Source organism: Emys orbicularis, chromosome 10, assembly GCF_028017835.1.
Source record: "Emys orbicularis isolate rEmyOrb1 chromosome 10, rEmyOrb1.hap1, whole genome shotgun sequence".
NCBI lineage: Eukaryota > Metazoa > Chordata > Testudines > Emydidae > Emys > Emys orbicularis.
Genome location: NC_088692.1, coordinates 3,853,918 through 3,875,077, shown reverse-complemented (window position 1 = coordinate 3,875,077; position 21,160 = coordinate 3,853,918). Strand labels below are relative to the sequence as shown.

At 49.3% G+C, this 21,160-nt stretch overlaps 1 protein-coding gene across 3 annotated transcripts in view; it reads left to right on the top strand.

Moving 5' to 3' along the window:
• The window catches only part of NHERF2 (NHERF family PDZ scaffold protein 2), a 96,256-nt gene that overhangs the window by 23,412 nt on the left and 51,684 nt on the right, over window positions 1-21,160 (top strand). The window contains exon 1 of one of the 3 annotated variants that reach the window (XM_065412508.1): window positions 14,942-16,297. The exons of the other annotated variants lie outside the window; for them this stretch is intronic. Within the exon in view, the coding sequence (XP_065268580.1) occupies window positions 16,295-16,297 (3 nt within the window). The 5' untranslated portion in view covers window positions 14,942-16,294. Of the gene's footprint in view, window positions 1-14,941; window positions 16,298-21,160 lie in introns of those variants that run through there. 3 annotated transcript variants of the gene reach the window in all.

Sequence of the window (21,160 nt, the reverse complement as noted above, 5' to 3'; positions counted from 1 at the left end):
TGATGCTAATACAGTGACGGGAGATTTCCCAACATAGTCTATTGCAGAAGGCCCACGTGTTTGTAGCGCACTGGGGAGTGTGTGTTATGGATCCCGCTCTGTGCTCCACAGACGATGTGGGGCTGTTACAGCTCGCCGCTTGGGAGGTCAGCTCTTTAGCTCAAGCTGTAGCTACTTGTGCTTTTAGCTCTGGAAACCCCCAGTTCAAGCTCTGCAGTTGGCCAAGATAGGCAGTCACGTAAATGGGGCCTCGTCTGGAATTTGAACTGCTCCAGGTCTTAGATGCTTGGGACAAACTTCCTCAGTCCAGAGGAAGTACCGGTATGTAACGCACAAGTTAGTGTGTCTTATGTGTCCCCTCCTGGTGCCCCATCCGCGTGTGGGTCTGCTACTGCTCTTGGCTGCAGCTGCAAAAGGCTTGTGCTTTTTCCTTGGTGTTGGCTGAAATGGGAGCTGTTCGGGGTTTAGCTCACTTTTTGTACGTCTGAGTAAGTGCATGTCTGAAAAGAAAAGAGCTTTCTGAAGACCTCCATCATGTATACCTGTGTGTATATATAGTCTAACCATTGGAGCGCAAACACACTCCACCCTGGTTTAAAAAAAAATCCTTTACAAACTTGTTTCCGCTAGTTCTTGGCTCCCTGCTCCACTGAGCTGCATTAGAAATGTCCAGGGCAGGTCACCAGCAGGGCAACCCTAGGAAGCTTAAATTGCAGCTGCCTGCCATACCTGGCTTAGCAGAGATGTACGGGATTTCAGTTTCCAGCACTAATTAGCCCCTTTGTAACCTTCATGGAAAAAAACAACAAAACTTGGTGACCTCCATTGCACAGCTTCTGAGCAAAAGGAGCCAGAGGGAGGAGGTTTCAGGACAAATGAGCGTCTGTGCTTCTATGAAATGACAAAGTTATAATTGAGGAGCCAACGCAGAGAGGATGAGCTGTTTCTAAATGAGTGAAAGCAGCCCCTATTCTAAGAGTGTTGCTAATGAGCATCAAAGCCTGTCTCGCTGCAGTATGTGTATCTGCAAAGCCAAATTTTCCATTTAGATTATTGCTTCTTTTTAAAATCTAGCCCAAGAAATAGACGATCTGTTTCGGGTGGCTGTAAGAGTGCCAGTATATACACCGTACCGTGTGTGAGACCCTGTATTTAGCCCACTCCGGTAACTTGCTTGGATAAGCAAGCAACCTACTTTGCTAAATCCCCTGGGGGCTGTATTACCATGTTCCAATCCATTCTGAAGTGGGGGTTGTGAAACCAACCTGAGCAGGCTTGCTGTAGGGACAGACAGTCTGCAGGCTGGGGGATAGAGAGAGAGAAATGCTGCAAACCTGGCAAGGGCTTGACGTCGCTGCATTATTGAATTGAAACTTGGGTCCCCCGGATAACCTGAGAAGGGGTCTGATCTGAAGCCCAGGGACGTGGATGTAGTGACTCCAGTGAGCTTCGGACCAAGCCTGCGATGCGGCATCTTGGGGACAGAAGGTCACACACACACACACACACACACAGGCATCCCACAGCCTCCTGGGGACAAAAGGTTAAACACACACACACACACACACACACACACACACACAGAGGCATCCCACAGCCTCCTGGGGACAAAAGGTTAAACACACACACACACACACACACACCCCCCCCCCAAAGGCATCCCACAGAGCACTGGGCTATATGGGGAATGCATTTCCTTTTTCTCCTCACTTTAAGATTAAAAGAGCGGGTTCCTCCGAACCTTGTGCTGGACGGTGAAGATGGCTTTACACTGCATTTGCATCTTTACCTTGAGGGTCTCAAAGTCCTTTGCAAACTTTAGTGACCCACCGCTCCCTGGGAGGCTGATCCATGTCGTTATCCCCACTTTACGGATGGGTAAATTGGGGGCATGGAGAAATGACGTGCCTTTCCCAGGGCCACACAGAGAGCGTCAATTGCTGGGATTATAATCCCCTTCGCACCATCCCAGACCTGTGCCTGAACTAAAAGACCCTCCTTCTTCCCCTAGCTGCTCAGGATTAGGAAGGCCACTTTTATTAAGCTCCTTAAGGAGAGGTACCAGGGCTCCCTTTTGTAGGGTCATTATCACCGTTCCCCATGGTACTAACAGCATCCGAGATTATAGATCTGAGAAAACCTTAAATGTCTTTTTTCCTACCAAAATAATTCCCTGTCTTGGCAAAGCTCAGCCATTAGCCTTCAAATGACTGAACATTTCTTTTCCCCTCTCTGCTATTCCCTGCTCTGGGTCTTGCAGGCATTCTGATAGATGCTGCGGATATTGATCAGATCTATTTTTAAAATAATTGATTTTTCAGATCATCTGTGCTTTTGACAATGCAGAAACTGGATGTTCTTTTAGAAGTAGAGTGAGGCGCCGTACAGACACCTAATAAAAGCCAGTCCCTGCTCTAAGGAGCTTACAGTCTAAACAGACAAGTGGTGGGAGAAAGGGAGGAGCATTATCCCCATTTTATTCATGCACAGAAGATTCAGTGACTTGCCCAAGGTCACACAGAGAGTCTGTGGCAGAGTCAGGAATTGGCCCAGACCTTCAGAGTCCCAGCCCAGTGCTTTATCCCCACAAGACCATAAAACAATTTGGTTTTAAAATCTCAATGTGTTAGCAGTGTTTTGGATCGTGCCTCTCTCTCATCCACATCCACCTTCTGGGAGTTGGGTTCTTGACTGCATTGATATTTAAAAACAGCCCGACCTTTTGTACTTCACCCTTTAAGGCAGTGGGACACGGATGTGAACTGGCATCCCAAAGTACTTGGTTCACCTCCTTGGGAAATCTGGGCATGCATGTGAGGGTGCCCTTATCTGGCCCAGGGATTCATGCGAGACAAATGCAGTTTTGATGGCTGATGCGTGGGGCTTTGTGGCATCTTGAGGGCTGTCTGGAAGAGAGTCTGGCTGTTGGTTATTTTTGACTTGGGGTGTTGGCAGGAAGCCCCTCCTCACGAGGAAGGTATCCACCCCGTGGCAGTTACTTCCTCTGCGGCGATATTTTTAGTGAAAGACAAAGCAAGTGGAAATGAGCCGGAGGTAGGAGCTAGATTAGTATCAGGATGAATTGTGCGGCTGCCAAGACCCCTTTTGTTCCCGGGGATACAAACTCCCTGGGTTTCTGGCCAAAGGAAGTCCTGATCCCGCGGACGGGTGGGTGCCGCTGCCGCATCTCAGATCCTCGAGCAGAAGACTCGCGGGCCGTCTCCATGGGAAAGCGTTTGGAAAGCTGATGCTCAAATGTCTTATTGATGCGCTGAGCTCGGCCTCCACCTATTGAGGCCTTGAGGACACCGGGGTGGGGGCGGACATAGCCCCTTTCACCAGGGACACTTAAAAGGCTTTTAAAGTATGAGCTTGTGAACTCATCCTCACAGCTCCTCTCCGATGTCGAAGTTCTCCCCATGTTACAGAGGGGAAACTGAGGCACAGCGGGGGGTAAGTGACTTGCCTGAGGTCATGCAGGGACTCAGGATTAGCACCCAGGAGTCCTGATTCACAGCCCCTTCCCCAGACTTGAGAATGCTGCTAAGGCTAATGGGAAGATTGTGCAGTCTAATGTTTATCTGTCATTGAAGGTCTTCGTTAGGGCAGTGTAAACAGCAAGACGGTTTTGTACTTCTACTGGTAGTATCAAATCCGGAGCCAGCGAAACTCCCCTTTGCAATTGGCTACGTAACGAAGTCTTGGTTAAGAAAAGTTTTCCCTCAATGTGACTTTTAAAAAATGTTAACATTGTGTTAAATGCGATGGTTTAAAAATCAGTTTGTCCAGCCATTAGCCTCAGCCAATCCTATGACCACCTACAGGATGCTTTTGTTGGCTGGTTGGAAGAAAAGAAGTGCTATGCTGCTTATAAAACACAACTCCCTTTAGTAAGAGACCTAGTTACAAGCTGGATCCTTTTCAACTAGTTCGTGTTTCCATTGGAGAGTAAGAATATTAAATGGATTTAAACCAATTAAAGGTATTTTGGCCAAATCTAGATTTCATGCGTATTCACTTACCATGTGGAAAGCTCTTTGTAGCGGCTTTGGTTCTAATCCTTGACACCTGACCGTTCTGACTGTCTGACAAGCAGTTTTACACTGATGCAAGTACTTACGTTCTATGCGATGTTTTATGCCAGTGAGTCTTCCAAAGAAGCCCTGTACTTTTGGGGACTTCGCTCCACGGTGGAGTGAACTTGAGAAGCACAAAGAAGTCATGTAAGAACTCTGATTGCCTGCCCATAGGTGTAATGGTTCAAGAGGCCCTGTTGCTGCTCTGAGAGTCCCAGATGAGCTTGGAAACCTTTGAAAATCAGCGGGTCACAATTTTGCACTGAAATTTATTTGCGACCGAAAACAGCTTTTCCAACAAAGCCAACGTTTTAGTGAAAATTTCCCGTTTTTGTTGCCAGGGTTGTGTTTTCAGTGCAGAGCCGCAAGGGGAACATTTGTTGGGGGTGGTGTCACCAACTGAAAAATGCAATTGTTCGGTTGGGGGGTTTTTGGTGGAATTTTCAGTTTTCCGTCTTGTGATTGAAAACCCCACTTTTTTTTTTTTTTTTTTTTTTTTTGGTGGGAGGGAGCCTGTCATTTCCCAACCTGCCCAGTCAATGGACCATGCTCACCCCAGTGTAGCCCTGTGGGGTGGGATTTTCCAACTTGCCTAAGGGAATAAGGTGCTCAATTTCATCAAAAGTCAGTGGGAGTTGAGTGCCTAACACCCTTGCGGGTTTTAATGGAGTTACACCAGGGTTGATTTTTGTCTTGTTCTCTTTGGAAACGATTCTGTCCGTAACTCATGTCCTTTCTTCTGTTCCCCTTTTCCTTGTTTATTTTAAGTAGTAGCATTTACATCAAAGCTGGATCTCCGGTCCTTGTTCTGCTCCTCCCCCGCCCCCCAGGTGTTGTGTTTTGTTTGTGGCATTGGATTTGCTGTCTTTAAAGTACTTTTCAGATATTATTTACTTAGCACTCCAGAGTGCTCTACAGCTGTGCATTGCGCGTGCCCTGGCAGCTCCTTGCCCCGGACACTGGGCAGCAGCGTGGGGAGCTCAGTCCGGGCAGTGGAAGCAGCTGGAGCCAGCGAGCAGACAGCCAGCAGCCTGGTAGCGGTCCCAGGCTAGCCCCTAGGAGTGGGCAGGGCTGGGAAAGTGAGACAGAGGGTCGAGGGGAGCTGAACAGGCGGAGTGGGGAGCTGGGGTCAGGGGAGGGGATTTTGTGTTTTTTTTTCTTTTTCTTTTGTGGTGGAATTAAAAAACCCCATTACAAAACAGTAGTGTGTGTATGCGGGTGCATGTGCATACACACACTGTATCTGTGTAATGCTGGGTCCCCCCAAAAAGGATAAAATGCAGCTGGTGGGTCCCCTTGGTAAAAAGTTTGGGAACCGCTGCTCTCCAGTCCTGTAACCCAAAGTGCTTACAATCTAAACAGGCAACGTGCCTGCAAAAGACTAGGGGAAAGGCTGCAATGTGGGATCTGAGAGTCAAGCTGGGCTGTTTCTGACTCTCCTACCATCACCAGTAATAAAGATTCTGCAGCCCAGATGCTGTCACCAGTCATCCCTGTACATCCCCATGACCTTTACTGAGAGTGCACAGGAAAAACAAGGGGCAGAATTTGCTGCTATTATTTTTTGTATTAGAGTAATGCTTAGAGGCCCTATCTGAGATCAAGGCTCCATTTTGCTAGACGCTGCACATACGCTAAGAAGAGACCGTCCTCCTTGCCCCTAAGGACTTACAGTCTAAATAGACAAGGGTGGGAGAGGAAATGGAGGGGAAGTGATTTGCCCAAGTCACACTGCGGCTCAGTGACAAAGCTGGAAGCAGCATCCAAGTCTTCAGATTCACTGTCCAGTGCCCTGTCCTCTAGCCCACACACTGGGTTTTGCCCTCCAGTCATCATTCTGTTAATGGGTGGGTTGGAATAGAATCCCACTTGCTCCCCCAGAGCTGGGTTGGCCCTTGCAGGGCTCAGAGGGACTGGAAAAGAAGTCCAAAGCAGATCCGGTGCTGAGCAGACACACAGGGCAGATGATTGTGTAAGCAGGTGCTATTTGTATATAATCTTTTCCAGAATAGAAACATGTGGAACAAAGGTAAAAATCTATATTTTTACTTTAAATTAAATATTCCAAAATTGCAGAGGGGACAGTGGCGTTCCCGTCATCGGCGAGGCACGCACAATGAGATTTTCAGAGTGTTTGAACATAATCCATAAGACATTGTCTACGTACTGGTTACAATGTAATGGGTATGTTAGTGACGTTTGATAGCAATGTCAGCATTTCAGTGAGGTAGCCAAGTACTTTTAATCCCTACCATACACAGAGGGAGAGTAAGGCAGAAGGGTGACATGATTTACCCAACATGGCGGAGGAAGCCAGTGTGTCTAGGGTTAGAACTCAGCTGTTTCGGCTCCCAGTCTCATAGACTCATAGACTTTAAGGTCAGAAGGGACCATTATGATCATCTAGTCTGACCTCCCACATGATGCAGGCCACAAAAGCTGACCCACCCACTCCTGGAATAATTCTCTCCCTTGACTCGGCTGTTGAAGTCCCCAAATCATGATTTAAAGACTTCAAGTCGCAGAGAATCCTCCAGCAAGTGACCCCTGCCCCATGCTGCGGAGGAAGGCGAAAAACCTCCAGGGCCTCTGCCAATCTACCCTGGAGGAAAATTCCTTCCCGACCCCAAATATGGCGATCAGCTGAACCCCGAGCATGCGAGCAAGATTCTCCAGCCAGTCCTGTGCTCGTTAATTACTGTGATCTAACAAGCAGACTTGAGCCTCAGTTGATTTCAGGTTGGGATGAAAGAGAGGAGGTGAAACTCACAAGAAGTAATGAATGTCTTTAAATCCAGATGTCCCTAATAAATAAGAGGAGGAAAACAGCAAGAAAACGTAACAGGCCAACAGGATTATTTCTAGGGAGAATATTTCTAAGGCAGGATTCAAGTCATAATCTGATTTCATTACAGCTTTCGCATGAACCTCTGTAGCATTTTATTTACACTGCTGGATCAATTGATACTAAATTGTAACTAGACTTGGAATTGAATGTTGTTGACCCTATGTCTGTTTTCCCTCTGAAGCCTTGCAAGTGTTTGTTCAAGGTAAAACAATGTGCACTGTGACTTATTTTAAGCGAAATTCCTTTTGTTCTCTATTTGCAGCTACATACTTAAGCTGAAACCTCTGGCAAAGTCCTTCTTTTGCATAAGAGAGAGGTACAGAAATGAACATTCCCCTGAGGTTCAGTGCTTCATTCATTCTGTACCGTGGCTGTCTCTCTCGGGTCTTACACAGACCCCCATTCCTGTATTATCAGAATGCTTATGTAGGAGCTTAACAGATCCCCCTATTTCTTGTCAAGAGAAAGGTGAGCCGGTTTTGTGAGGGACCACAGAAGCAGGCCCATCAAGAGAAATTTGGGGCCCCAGGACAGCTTGTTCACTGGAGCCCCACCCCATCACATTTCACCCCAGTTACTGATATTTTGGCTCCCCGCCCAACCCCCCGGGTTTGAGGCTCCACTACAGTTATCCCTCCCGTCCCCCCCACTCATCAGCCCTGCCTGCAGGGAGCAGCAAGTGCTATGTACAAATCCGACAGCAAAGCCTTTCCAAACCGTATGCGAAGGCCAAGTCATGTGGATCATATGGCAAAGCATGGGCTAATGTGGTGCTGGGGCTTTAGTTTCAAATAATACTTTACTCTTCTAGCTCTTTGCAAATTAATATTTGTAACCAGCTTGCTTGGCAGTAAACATTTTGCAGCTGGAAAAAGAGGCCCAAAGAGAGGAAATGACTCGCCAAAGATAATACAGTGAATCCAGGGCAGAACCTAGACCAGAACCCAGAACTCCTGGTTCCCAGTCCCTGCTCTCACGTCTGCATTTTACTGCCACCGGTAAATCCTGTTAAGTGAGGGTCATTGAAATGAATAGGCATCAAAGGAATAACCAAATCTAAACCTGTAGAGTTCTATGATTAAACCTTCTGAAATACTTATTAGGAACAAGCCAGTTAATTTCCTTAACAGCACAAAAGGCCACAGGCAGAGGCTGGGCTGGTGCAGTGTGTCCATCACGTTTGCTGCTTTATCACGCAGCTTGGGGGCTGTGACTTTCCGAGCCATCCTCGTCAGAGGCGGCTGTTTTGGTGGTGGTTGCTGTCAGGGTGAAACGTCACGGTGTGGAGTGGTGAGTGTGTTGAATTCTGGGCCAGTCGAACTCTGCACAGTCCACCAATGGACCCTGAACGGTAGCAGTGCCAACTTCATGGCAGAGGTGTTGCTTACAGCCTGTCAGCTGCAGTAACTCTGACGCTGTCTGCTGCGGGCCTGCGTCAGAGGCTGCTCCAGGTCACACTGGCCGAGCTATGGTGCCCCTCCTTATAGCATATGATGTGAATCCTTCCTCCTCTCCCTCCCCCGGTCCTGTGCTCCTTGCAGATCCTCTCCTTTTCTCCAAGCCCTAACAGTTACTGCCTTGTTCTCTTTCCACAGACCATGTTCAGCACAGTGACTCTTTCCAGGTGTAAGCAGCTGTATTTCCAGCTGTGGCTCACACCTGCCTTGACATCCCCAGTGTATTTAGCCCATGAGCCTGGCGGTGGATCTGGTGATTGTTTTATGCAGATAATGACAAAAGGGCAGCCCACAGTAAGTCAGTTCACGCAGGCTTTAATTAAGCGTGGAGCCCTAATTAATTGCAGTCAGGGTGGATAGTTCACTTTGCCCGGAGAACAACGAAGCCGCTGCTTCTGTTATAGTCTCTGGGCCTGGTCTGAAGCCCACTGAAGACCATGGAATTCCCACTGAGCTCACTGGGCCTGGGATCAGACCCTGTGTGGGTTGTGCAGCTTACCAACCCAAACTGTAGATAAGTAATTAGCCTTCGCTTGGGGCCAAATAAATAATGACCAGTAACCGCCGCACTGTTGTGTTGAGTTGGCCAAGGTCTGAATTCACCAAGACCTGATCACAATGGGACCAGCTTTCTTCTCAGGTCCCACCTGGACAGCATGTACTCCAGATCTCAGGCTCAGCGTGTGATCCCGCATGGTAGTGTTCGCCCTCTTACGTCATGACACACTAAACGTGCGAGCTTAGCGGCCGTGCATCATGGTGCAGCAGCATTGCATGTTAGTGCAGTCGCTGTGTTGCCATGCTGCAAATCAAGAGAGGCCCCTGTCATTGTTTTGGGAGAGCTAGGCTCAAAGGGCGCAGGATGGACTGAGGGAAATTAGGCAGCGTCCTATGAATATTGGGATGGTTGGAGACACCTTCATACGAGCAGATGGGCAAGGATTGTTCCTGGAATAAGCAAGGCTGTCCTTCACTAGCCATGCTCCTTCCATTAAGCCTTGAATGTCTTTTTCTTGCACATTTCACGCACTGTGTTTGCCCTGTTTGTGTATGGGTAGCCTGTGTTGTCTTTGCAAATGCAGTTAGCTGTTTGGGGTTTTCCTTGGTTTTAGCTGCTTTTCTTGTTGTTCCTCTATCTCCATTGCTATTCTGTTCTTCCCATGGAAACCTCCTAGCTCTGCAGTTAAACATTAGACTGTGTTATTTCCATTTGGAAAGGTCTTGATTGCATCCCACAGGAAGGAAAATGGAGTGCCTGTCTGCTCTGCCTTCAGAGAGAGACTCCAGCTAGCACTGGGGTGGGGAGAGGGTGCAGGTGGGGAGATGTGTCTGGTGCTGAGATAGCAAAGCACTTGAAACCCTCGGCAGGCTCAGCTCACTAGCATCTCTTGAGAGGATTATATGAATATACAGCCCAGATCTCGGGGCTGAGCTGCAAAGGTTATCCAGGCGACCCTCTCGCTCCGCCTGTTTAAAATACACGTCCGCTCTTGGTCACTGTTATTTGGGAGTTTTCTCCATGACCACTTGCACCGTTTCTCTCGCCCTCTTTCTGCCTTATTTATGGTTGTATGCACGTACTGTTCACACAGGCCAGGTCACAAAGGGCGGCTGCGTATTGCTGTCGATAATGGGTCAGACTCTCAGCTGGGGGGAACGGGTGTAGCTCCTTGGAAGTGGCTGGTTTCCTTTGCCACAACAGTTCTCTTTACCCAAGTGGACCATTAACTGTAGTTCTCTTTTTAAGGCACTGGCTTAAAGCAGATGGAAACCCCCTAGTATTTAAACCAACTGGAAAGAATGGGCCAGCTTCATACCTGGGGTAAGTGGATGCAGCTCTGAGGACGTTGCACTTGACTACACCAGGTCTGAATTTGCCCCAGTACCTTAGGAGTACGTAACCAGCCTGGTAAATGGAGCACTTAGAAATGAACCTAGCCCTGGCCTTTTAGGGTGATGACACTTGAAGTTATTCTTATTTGCTTATGTGCTAAAGATGCATCTAAGCAAACCAAGTCTGACACTGGATTGGAACTTGGGGGTGTTTGGATCTGGGCTCAGACACACCTCCCATATTTTAAAGTTCTCCACTGTATAGAAGTCTCTCCCAAGTGCTTCCGCCCTATACATTTGCTCTGGGCTACAATTTTCAAATGGGTCTAAGGGATTTAGGTGTCCATCTCACACTGGAAGCCAGTGAGAGTTAGGTGCTGAACTTCCTTAGGCTCTTTTGAAAATGGCAGCGCTAGACGTTTTACCACATGTCTACGTGCATCACTCAATGTAAAGGCTTTTTAAAATAAAATATCAAATGCCCCTGGCACCAGTTGGCTTTGCTGAGGCTGTGCAGAGCCCCCCATTCTTCTCCAGAGAGCTGCACCTTCCTGCCAAGGTAAATACTGACCGTAGCCTGTTTTCATCAGGTGACTGATATTTCTACCCACTGAAAGTGATGCAGCTGCGTTCTGCAGAGGACAGATTGCTCGGCTTGGTTCATGTTGTCACTTTCCTCTATTCTAAAGCTGTGAGTTAAAACAAGCAAACACACAAAGGCACTGGGTAAAAAAGAGAAGGAAAACACATTTAGATCACCCGTCATTTTTCCCATTGCCCTGTGGATTTAGTTGTCTGCGCATCAAGCTGTCATTTGAATGGGGATTAACGCACATTTTGTCAGGAACCCTGTTTGCACATGGTCAACATTCAATTGTCTGAATGCCACGGCAGACGTAGAAAGCAAACAAGATACGAGGCTGCATTAGCAGCAGGGGAGGATATAAACAGAGCAGATCCTGTTGTTGGAATAGGGGGATAATGGCCAACAAGGGTGTTGAGGTTAAAGCCAGTGCAGGTGTGGAGCTGAATGGAGCCGTAGCGGGGTAACTCCGAGAGCGTGCAGGTGTGAGGGAGAATCCCGGAGGAAGGAGCCGTGCGAATGCTGGGCTCTGCATCCCTCAAGATGGGCTGTGCGGCAGCTTTGGGTACATTTGCTGTGTACGGCGCCTGTTAGGGCCCATTGGGGGTGCTGTGTGCAGGGAGGTCCTGGCCAGGTGGCGAGGGCAGCGCTGGGCAGTGAGATATTAGCCGGTTTGGACAATCCTACAGATGAGGAAAGGTGAAGAGCGTTGGGCTTTGTGGCGTCGTTTGGAAACAGGAGGCAGGAAGGCTTCCGGGTGTCAGCAATGGGGGGACATCATCTAAAAGCCAGGAAAGTAGGACAGGGCTCAGAAATTCTGGATTTCCTGCAAAGGGTGCTGAGATCCCGGAGGAGCGTAACTGGAGCAGAGGGCATAAGGGACCTCGAGGGGAACGAGGATACCGGCAGTGGAGCAAAAAGAGATTAAGATGAACCACAAAAGGGGCCGGTCAACTGGTCTGCGAGGCCTCTCCTCTTCCGAAATGTGTTCCGTTGGGCGCTCTCAGTCTATCCTTAAACTCCATAAAAGTGGATTTGGTTTTTTTACATGAGAAGGCCCAGGCCAGGGAGTGCGGCGTGGGAAGGGTGGGTGGTCTCATGCTTGGAGATCTGGGCTCCATGCCAGGCTGCGTCACTGGCCTTTGGTGAGCCACGTAGGGCAGAAATCTTCGCCTTGGGCCTCTCAGGTTGGACACCTCAATAAGGGGCCTGTTTTTCCCTGAGGTATTTAAGTCAAGAGGGGAAGTGGGTGCTCAGCAACTCTTCAGATTAGTCCTGTGGATGGTCTGAGCGCCGTAACATTAGGGATCCATTTTTTAAACTGTTGGCTTTTGCTTTTCTGTGGCCCTCTGTAAAATAGGGACTATAATACCTACCTCCCCAGAGCGTCGAGGTGCTGGGAGAAAGATGGCCTTGTGATTAAGGAGCTGCCCAAAGACTCAGGAAATCTGGCTTCAATTCCTGGCTCTGCTACAGCTTTCCTATGCGATCCTGGTCAAGTCACTTATAGTAAAATTTTCAAAAGTGCCTCAGTCACCGAGGTGCCTAAGTTTAATGAAAAGACAATGGGGTTTAGGCACCGAGGCCGAGATCGTCAAAGGTATTCGGGTGCCAAATCCCATTGCTTTCAGGGCCGAAAGCTTCCTTCAGTGTCAGTGACTGTTCTGTCTGAGGCACATACCTAGAGAGAAGTAGTGCATCATCGCCCCTGAATGCTGCACCCAAGGCTATCCACTGCTGGATGCTGCAACCACAGCGTGAACTGTCTCATCTCCAGCACGCGGGTGCTGGATCCGGGCAGCTCGTAGGGCAGGAACACGACCCGCTTTACTAATGTGAGATCTGGTTTGCGTTGCTGTGTTCAGCCCTTTCAGCGGTTTTGTAAGCCACGTGAAGGGAAGCGTTGTCTAGTGCTTAGAGCAAGGGATATGGCATCAGGACGCCTGGGTTTTAGTCTGATTCAGCCGGGTGACCATGGGCTGCTTGCTGGTGTGGTGAGGCTCTGTCCCTGTCTGGGGAAGCGTGTGGGGTTAATAGTTTGGGTTTGACTACAAAATAGAAAATCCTCCTGTAGAGCCAGAGGGGTGATGGGCAAAGCGGAATAAACTCCTGGAACGGTAGCCAGCAGGTGTGACCCGCTCGCCCGACTAGCCGGAACGCAGGGAGAGCGCCGTATGCTGGTGAAATCCAGAGGAAGCAATCGCAGTTGTCCCCTCTGCCGCTGTGACGGATGCCAGGGTTTCAGCCAGCCAGGAGGGTGATGCTCATGCATGAGGCCCATAGGGCAGCCTTCTGTCTGATACGCTGCGCAGCTGGGGGCAGCTGCCCTGGCTCCATCCCCGCTGGCTTCTATCCTCAAATGCCTGCATCCCTCCCTGACAGCCTGGCTTCCTGATGGCAAGAGGCCAGCCCCTGTTCCTCCTCCTCCGCCTCGTGCCCAGCGGGCTGCCCACTCCCTCTGACGCACAGGCTCGGAAAGCTTATCCTGCCTACAGGCTGTTGCTGGGCAGAGCGTGGCAGCAAGGGAATCAGTCCCCGAACATCCTGCGGGGAATTGCGCTGCCCTCAGCGACTGGTGTGCAAAGCCAGCAAGTCCTGGTGTCTCCAAACACGCAGCATGTGGGACCAGAGGTCAAAACCAGTTTGATCAGCTGATGGCGTCTGGCCAGTGCGATTGGGCGTGAAAGTCCAAGGGTTTGGTATGTTGGTGAAACGTACAAGGAGGAATTGTGCTCTGTTGGCTTTGGGTAGCCTGACATGTGGCTCCCCAGCATTCAGCTAGGGCAGGGCTTGCTGCCGAGTGCTGGACATGACTCCGTGTCGGGGCAAGTCCGTCTCTTCGCGCACATGTGGTGTGCGTTGCAGTGCTCTGCCATCCCATGTAAAATGGGCTTGCATTGTTACAGCAGGGAGCATCCTGCCTCGTGGAGGCTGCAGCTGTCTTTAGCTTGCCTGCAGGGGCGCATCCCGGGACAGGTTTGTTGTGTGATTGCTGCATAGTCATTGGAAAGGCCTGTTTTATTTAATAAGACCGTCACGTGGATCCAACACCTTGGCACTTCCCAAACTGCAGGCTCATAAGAACATAAGAATGGCCATATTGGGTCAGACCAAAGGTCCATCCAGCCCAGTATCCTGTCTACCGACAGTGGCCAATGCCAGGTGTCCCAGAGGGAGTGAACCTAACAGGTAATGATCAAGTGATCTCTCTCCTGCCATCCATCTCCACCCTCTGACAAACAGAGGCTAGGGACACCATTCCGTACCCATCCTGGCTAATAGCCATTAATGGACTTAACCTCCATGAATTTATCCAGTTCTCTTTTAAACCCTGTTATAGTCCCTGCCTTCACAACCTCCTCAGGCAAGGAGTTCCACAGGTTGACTGTGCGCCGCGTGAAGAAGAACTGCCTTGTATTTGTTTTAAACCTGCTGCCCATTCATTTCATTTGGTGACCCCTAGTTCTTAGGCTCGACCCTGCAACCATTACGCACACGTGTAGTCTCATGGGAACTCCCTACCTCATGGGGCTACTTGCATGGGGAAGAGTCACCAGGGCAAATGCAGGGCTGAACCCCTGAAATAGTCACTGATCTCTATAGCCCCCCATACCGATGGCATCTTGGCCATGCCGTGCAGTGCCACTGAAATGCGACTGCCTCTGGGGTGAAGGCAGATCAGGCTACACAACAGGCAGGCAAAAATTTTCACTACAACTTGCTCAGCAAACTCCTGCTCTTGGAGACAGCACTGTAGAATCTACACAGTTCTTTGATCTTTATGGTCTCACCTGAAAGATCCAGACACAGTCACCCCCACCCAGGTTGGAACCCATGTTTTGAGGGAATCGGCATGTTTTATGCCTGACACTTGAGAGCACTGAGCTGTCCACTCTGACACTGACCCGCAGTGGTATGAACTGTGGTTCTTTCCCTTCTCAAATAGGCATCTAGGGCCCAGCGACCATAGTGGGGCTGGTTCAGCGGGGGAGGGATGTCAAGTCAGGGCAGAAATGGTCCAAAAAGACTCCCTTCACCTGCCCATCATGCCGGACCACTCGCCTATCAGCTAGTCTCTGGAGAGCTGCCCTAGCAAATCCAACAGGCATTCGTAAATCAGATAGTGAGCGGGAAACCCTCGTGTCTGTCCATTGAGTGGCTTGAACAGTGCAACAGGCAGGGTGGATTGATTTAAATCAAGGCCACTGAAATCAACTCTTTAAATCACCAAGTGGAAAGCTGCGATTTAATCATCGATTTTAAACAACGTTTCCATTTGTGCTTCAGTTACTTTCTAGAGAGAGGTGCATTCTCCTTGGTTGATAAAATCATTAAAACGTGTTGATTTACAACTAAATAGAGCCTTTACACTAGATTTGGTACATCTCTTTACGACCTAGGAGTGTACACTGTAATTTTATATATTTATTTAAGCAATTATATAACTTAATTTTTTCAGATTCTTATTAATTGTACATTTTTATTATGTGAGAAAATGGTGAATGATATATTGTTTATTTACTAGCGACGTAACTTTTTGCTCATGATTTGTATCCGGCTGCATTAGGATGCTAACTGGAATTTAATTAAACACAAAACAGCATATAACATTTATTGTTATTAATCAAAACAAGCCCTTAATACAGCACATGCTTTATTGTACCATATTTATAAAGCGTGGCCTCAAAAGTGAGATGCTTCCCCCCTGATTCTTTCTTTATACAGAAAAAGTCACCTTTAACTGAAAAGTTTTTGATAGAGGCTTATGGATTCAACATCAATATTTTTATTTAAATGCTTTAAGAGATTATAATAAATTTAGGCCTTAACCTATTTTGTATTAAATTCAGATTGCATTTTGAACAGGTTTATTTTTAAAAAGAAAAACTTGTTATAATTTAAATAACAAAATAAATCTGATTTAAATCGACAAAACAATCTTTTTACCCCCTCACACCCGCGGCCAAAAAAAAAAAAAAAGGATTTGTATCCACCCTGGAGCTGGGTGTTGTCCTTCTGCCATTAAATCCCCTCCATGCAGCTTGGCACCAGATTGAAATTGCTGCCTGGCTGGCAGGATCCTTCACTGTCCAGAACAGAAATTCCTTACATTCCTTTCCAGAGTGAAAGCCCACCCGTTCTTAGGCACAGAGGCTAGAACTTGGACATGTGTTCTTGCTCATGCAGGCAGCACCCACTGGCCATCCTGTTAGAGCTTCCATTCCCATTCACTGGCGTGGGGGTGTTAACGTTGTCTCCCCACTCTGTCCCGCGACTGTCCTTTCCTCCCTTATTTCCCTGAGGGAGGAGCAAGCAAGCAGCACCTTTATACATGTTTTTTGGCAGATTGCACTGGAAAAGCTGTATCTTTTAAAGAAAACACACGTACGTGCCTTTCTCTGTCCCTCCCGTCCTCTCCCTCCTCTGGGCCAGCTGCGTGCTGGTGCTTCAGGCTATAGGGCTGCCCTGTGAGGTACGCTGCAGAAACAAGGAATGCATGGTGGGTTGCAGGGGTGTGGTTATCCCAGTGTAAAGGTGCATATGCTGGCGTATGGGAAGAGGAATACGCTATCCTGCTTTGAGGCACCGTAACGGGGTTCACTCACCACTGGGGCCCCTCCTCCTGTCTGGGGCTGGAGATCAGCTCTCACCCAGCCTGGTGCCCCTTTCTATCGGCAGAGTGCACCGTGGTGAGTGTGTGTCTCTCTCTCTGGGATTTGGGGTGCTCCCTCTTCCTGACTCAGCCCTCTAGCCAGGTTGCTATTTAGTCCTCTCCTTCTGGGGTCTCCAAGTCCCACTGGACAAGCTGTCCGGATGCCCTATCAGACAGTCCTCTGGTCCACATCCAGATCCAGTGACTGGTAGGGGAACCTGGGCCCACCGACCACTCGGGGCTCCTTCCTACCTCACTTCTCCAGCTCCTCGCCCAGCTCTGGGTTTACCAGCCTGGGCTTCTTTGGCTCCCAGAGGCTCCTTCACCCCTCTCAGATTCTCGCCAGACTCTGTAGTCCAGGGCAGGCTCTCTCTAGAACTCCTCCTTATCCCTCCACAACTCCCTTCTCTCGCGAGTGACTGCAGAGTTCCTGCCTGCAACCCCCTCTTGCTCTCAACTTCCTGGCTTTATACAAGCCAGCCCGCCCGCCCCTGCCCACCTGGGCATCATCTTCAGATATCCATCCCTGGCTCTCCTCCACAGGCAGCCTCTAAGGTTAATTGGCCCTTTTTAACCATCACACCCCGTGGACACCCCATCGCAGCCACCTTTATATCTGTATAACTGTGCATGTACTAGGGGTTGTACCGGATTCCACCACAGACCGACATAGTTATACTGGAACAGCAATGGTGTAGCCCAGGCCTGGGTGAACAGGAAGGAGCCGTTGTTTTCCCCGTCAGCGTGGCAACGTTGTTACACTTGGCCTATGTCTGCACTACAGCCTTCTGCCGGCAGAGCCGCGAGGGTAGATGCAGTTGTACGACCTACCCTGCACTTTTACTGGCTAGCTCGTTGTTCTCCTGGGGCCGGGGGTAGCTTCACTCTACTGGTGCGTAGTGCAGCATTGCTGGTGTAGCAGCCATCACCCCAGCAGTGCTGTGCCGGTACAGTGCACCAGTATTCTTACACCGCGGTGTAAAGTGCCTCTCGTGTAGACAGAGCCGGACTCAGCAAGCTGGACACACCTCACTTTGTATGAGATTAAGGTTTGAATCACCCCTCCCCATCTGTTGAAAGCAAGAGCCAATCTTGTTGTCCGTTCAGGCAGCCTCTACATTGATGGTGGTCGAGGTCAGGCAGCCATGAAGAAGCCCAAGAGCATTTCTCAGTGGCAAGAGGCGCCTGATTATCTGGTGCATTTTTTCCCCTTTGCACGCTTCTAAAACCTCAAGCGTTGGACAATGGCAGAGGCAGAACCGAGGCCCTGCTTATCTGACCTGGTGCATCAAATCCTGTATTGCATGTGTCGTTCTTTCCTTCCAACCTTCTGTTTTCAGGCTGCACTGCTCAAAACCAGCTGTCTGCATTCTCCCGGATACCAACCTGCATTCTTTTCACCTTATGCCTTGCTGCTGTTAACCACCTGACGTGCCCTGTTTTATTGGGTGAAACTGCTGATGCTAAGCAGACTTTTAATTCCTTTTTTTTCGGGGGGGAGGGGGGTCATTAAAAAGACCAAACTGGTTTTCTCACCCCTTTGCTAGCGAATCTGTTGCCAAGAGCTGAAACCTTAGACCATAATGGCTGTTTTCAGAGTCTTTGAATGTGACTGGAAAGAAGCTGGCTCTCTTACTGAAGTCCTGCCTTACCCGTCTCAAGATGGGTTAGGTCCCATAACAGAATTTCTGCAGCAAAGGAGGAGCAAATATTCTGTTTCTTCTGATTTGCAGCAGTTCTAAAACTGAGAATATGAAGAAGCCGCACTCCTACCCCTGCAGGGACCTTCCACAAGGGCTGGTGAGCCTGACTCTAGGATGGGTTGCTTATTTGATCAGGGATTTGGTCATGTTGTCTTTACTACGTGCTGTTGTTGCAGCTTGATAAACTGGGTGGAGACCGCTGGCGTCAGGCCTTTGCAGAACACACACCCTTGCGGGCAGAGGACGAATGCAGGCACCCGGAACCGCCTTGCCGCCTCTTGATAAAATGGTGCATTCAGGAGTCAGAGTTTTGTGTGCGTAGCTTTGCAGCCTTTCCTGCCAGCTCTGTGCCCGAGGGTCCATCTCTCTACCCCTTAGGGTTCACTGCTGGTACCCCATCGAAAGTTCAACCTGATGTTTACTTTTAGTGAGCTATTGCATCAGAATTTCTTTGAATACTATTTGTATTTAAAGGGACAGTAAAAATAAAGTGTGTGCGCATGCCTGCATGCCCTGTGTTCGCCTGGGGTTACTCAAATTGAACAATCTAATCATCTGTTTCACTCTCTAGTATTGTTTGTTTACTTGCTGCCCTTCACTCTTGATCAATTAATCCAGGCCTGATCAGTTCCACCTTCTGTTTATAGTAGTCAGTTTCCCTTTGTGGTTCCCGGCACTAACCCAGTGCTGGTTTGTTTCGACTTTCACTATTTAAATCCTTTAAAGAAAACAAACCTGTTCTCCTTGGAATCATTTTTTAAGGGGAAATTTTCTTTTCCCTTTTCCTGCACCTGGGAAGGAGGTCTCAGAAGGAGTCCCCCTACCTCAGAGTCACAGTTCCTTGTGTGTTCCCCTGGATTCACAGTGTGGGGTAAATAGCTCCCTGCACCCCTTTCTGGGGAGCTGCATTCTCCCCCTTGCACTGGGCAAGCTTTGCTGACTGGCGTGTGTTAGGGCTCTGCCTACCTATTTGCAAGGAGAGTATCAGACATGCAGCCTCTGTTTTGCCCTTCCTCTACCCCCCACACCATAGGGCTGGGGGGAGTCCTATGCAGTCCTATCTCGCACTGTGAATGGGCAAGTTCTCCTGCTGGGATGTAAGTGACCCCCAAATCCCCAGTCGGAGCAGCTGATCCTGCTCCGTTTGTTTACGTAATGCTGTTCCGTGGCCGAATTCCCTGGTCAGTCCGAGATCTCTCCTCCAGGGCTCTGCCCTCCAGCCGGGGTGAGCGCTGATTCTGGCTGTGACTTGCTCAGTGAGAGGGGCCTTTGTGCCTGGGGATTTTTCTAACTCTAAGGAAGGGGCTGGCATGCACTCCAGAGGGATTTAGGAAAGGTGGAAAATCCAGGCTTATTCCTCTGTAATCCTCCTCCTCCTCCTAAAATGTCAGCAGCTGATCAATCCGAAGTTCGAACTCTCGGTTTTTGGCAGCATGTTGCTTAAAGACAAAATATTGGAAAACTTTTGTAGGGAAATGAAAGGATAAAACCTCCTTTGGATTCTCCCTTCTTATCATGGTGTCTGCAGAGTGTGGCAGGCCTGGGGCTTTGCAGAGTGACGACTCTGATCTCCATTCCGCTCAGGGAATTCCATTGACCGCAGTGGGGTTACTCTTGGGTTAAACCGATGTAGCTGGGATCAGCATCCGGTCCCTGCCTGAGGAGCTCGCAAGAGTCAATGGGCTTGATTCTCTAGCCTCCTGCGCTTCTGTATCAGGATGGGAGCATTTTATCCCGGCGTTGCACTGACTGCACATGGTGCAGCGCACTGGAGATTCAACTCCTTGGCTTCCCCTGGCAGAACAGAGGCTCAGGCTACTCCAGAGAGTTAAAGCCGAGCCTTTCCAGCAGGAGACTGGCAGCAGTCGTTCTCAGCGCTCTGAACCAATTACTTCTCCCACCCTCCATAGCCTTCCTGCCCAGCAGTTCCCCAGGATAACAACTTCTCCATAGTGCCCGAGCCCTGGCTGGGGCACTGTGGAGATCTAACATTCATGGTCTGAGTCTTCAAGTGTGCTCAGCACCTGCCACTCCCATTGACCAGCACTTCAGAAGAGCCGGCCATTAGCACTCCCAGGTTTCTTTCAAATGACAGTGTTGATGGTAGCCTGGGACACTCCCCGTTCCAACTTCTGCTGATGATCTATTTCTAGTTCTCTCTAGAGTCCAGTACCCCTCCCCCCCACACACACACACCTCCAGCTGATTGGGTCAGTACTAGCGAATCTGCTCCCAGGACAATTATTATGTGCAAAGAGCTCCTCATGTTTGGACCCATACTGCCACGTGGAGCCCTTGGAAATAAGGGCCACCAATAGAGATCCCTTTTCAGGATCGGGTGCCTGGTTTATAAAATGCTGGTGCTGATGTGTTGTACTTGAGCATCGCGGCTTGTGACGTAGACGCTCTCAGAGGGACACTTTGAAGCCAGAAGAGACTGTTACTCTTTCTTTGCGAGAACTAGTCTAGAAAGAACCTCATGATTTTTGTCCCAGTTCCAAACTCTTTCTCTCTCTTACTTTTCCCAGCTCTGCTGTCTTGCACTTACCCTCCTACCCGCCCCCCATGGCTCAAACCACATCTCTCTCCCCTCCTGTGCCCAAGTCCTCGTCTCACCAGGGACCTTCTGGCTGGGAACCCTCCTCCCTCCCAGCCGGTCATCGGGCCCTCTGCTCTCTAGAAAGCAACAAGCATTTTGAGCCTTCTTGTCCTTGGCACGTTTTCTGCTGTCGAGAGTTGGTAACACTTTGTCAGCTCTCTGTGCATGCTGGAGAGGGCAGCGAAAAGGGAGTGTTACCCGATAGGGGCCATGTGCTGCTTTCCAGCGCGTTGTTAAATATGCATGTCAAAGTTATGGTCTTATCACCTCATAAAGCTATCACTGAGTCTCGCAGCTGACTCAGTCTCATTGCACTGACCTTCTGCGATACTTGGGCCCCAAGGCTCTATTGCCCTGGGTTGGATAATCTCCCCGAAACAGACCTTCTGCTGAAACTGTCTATCTGTG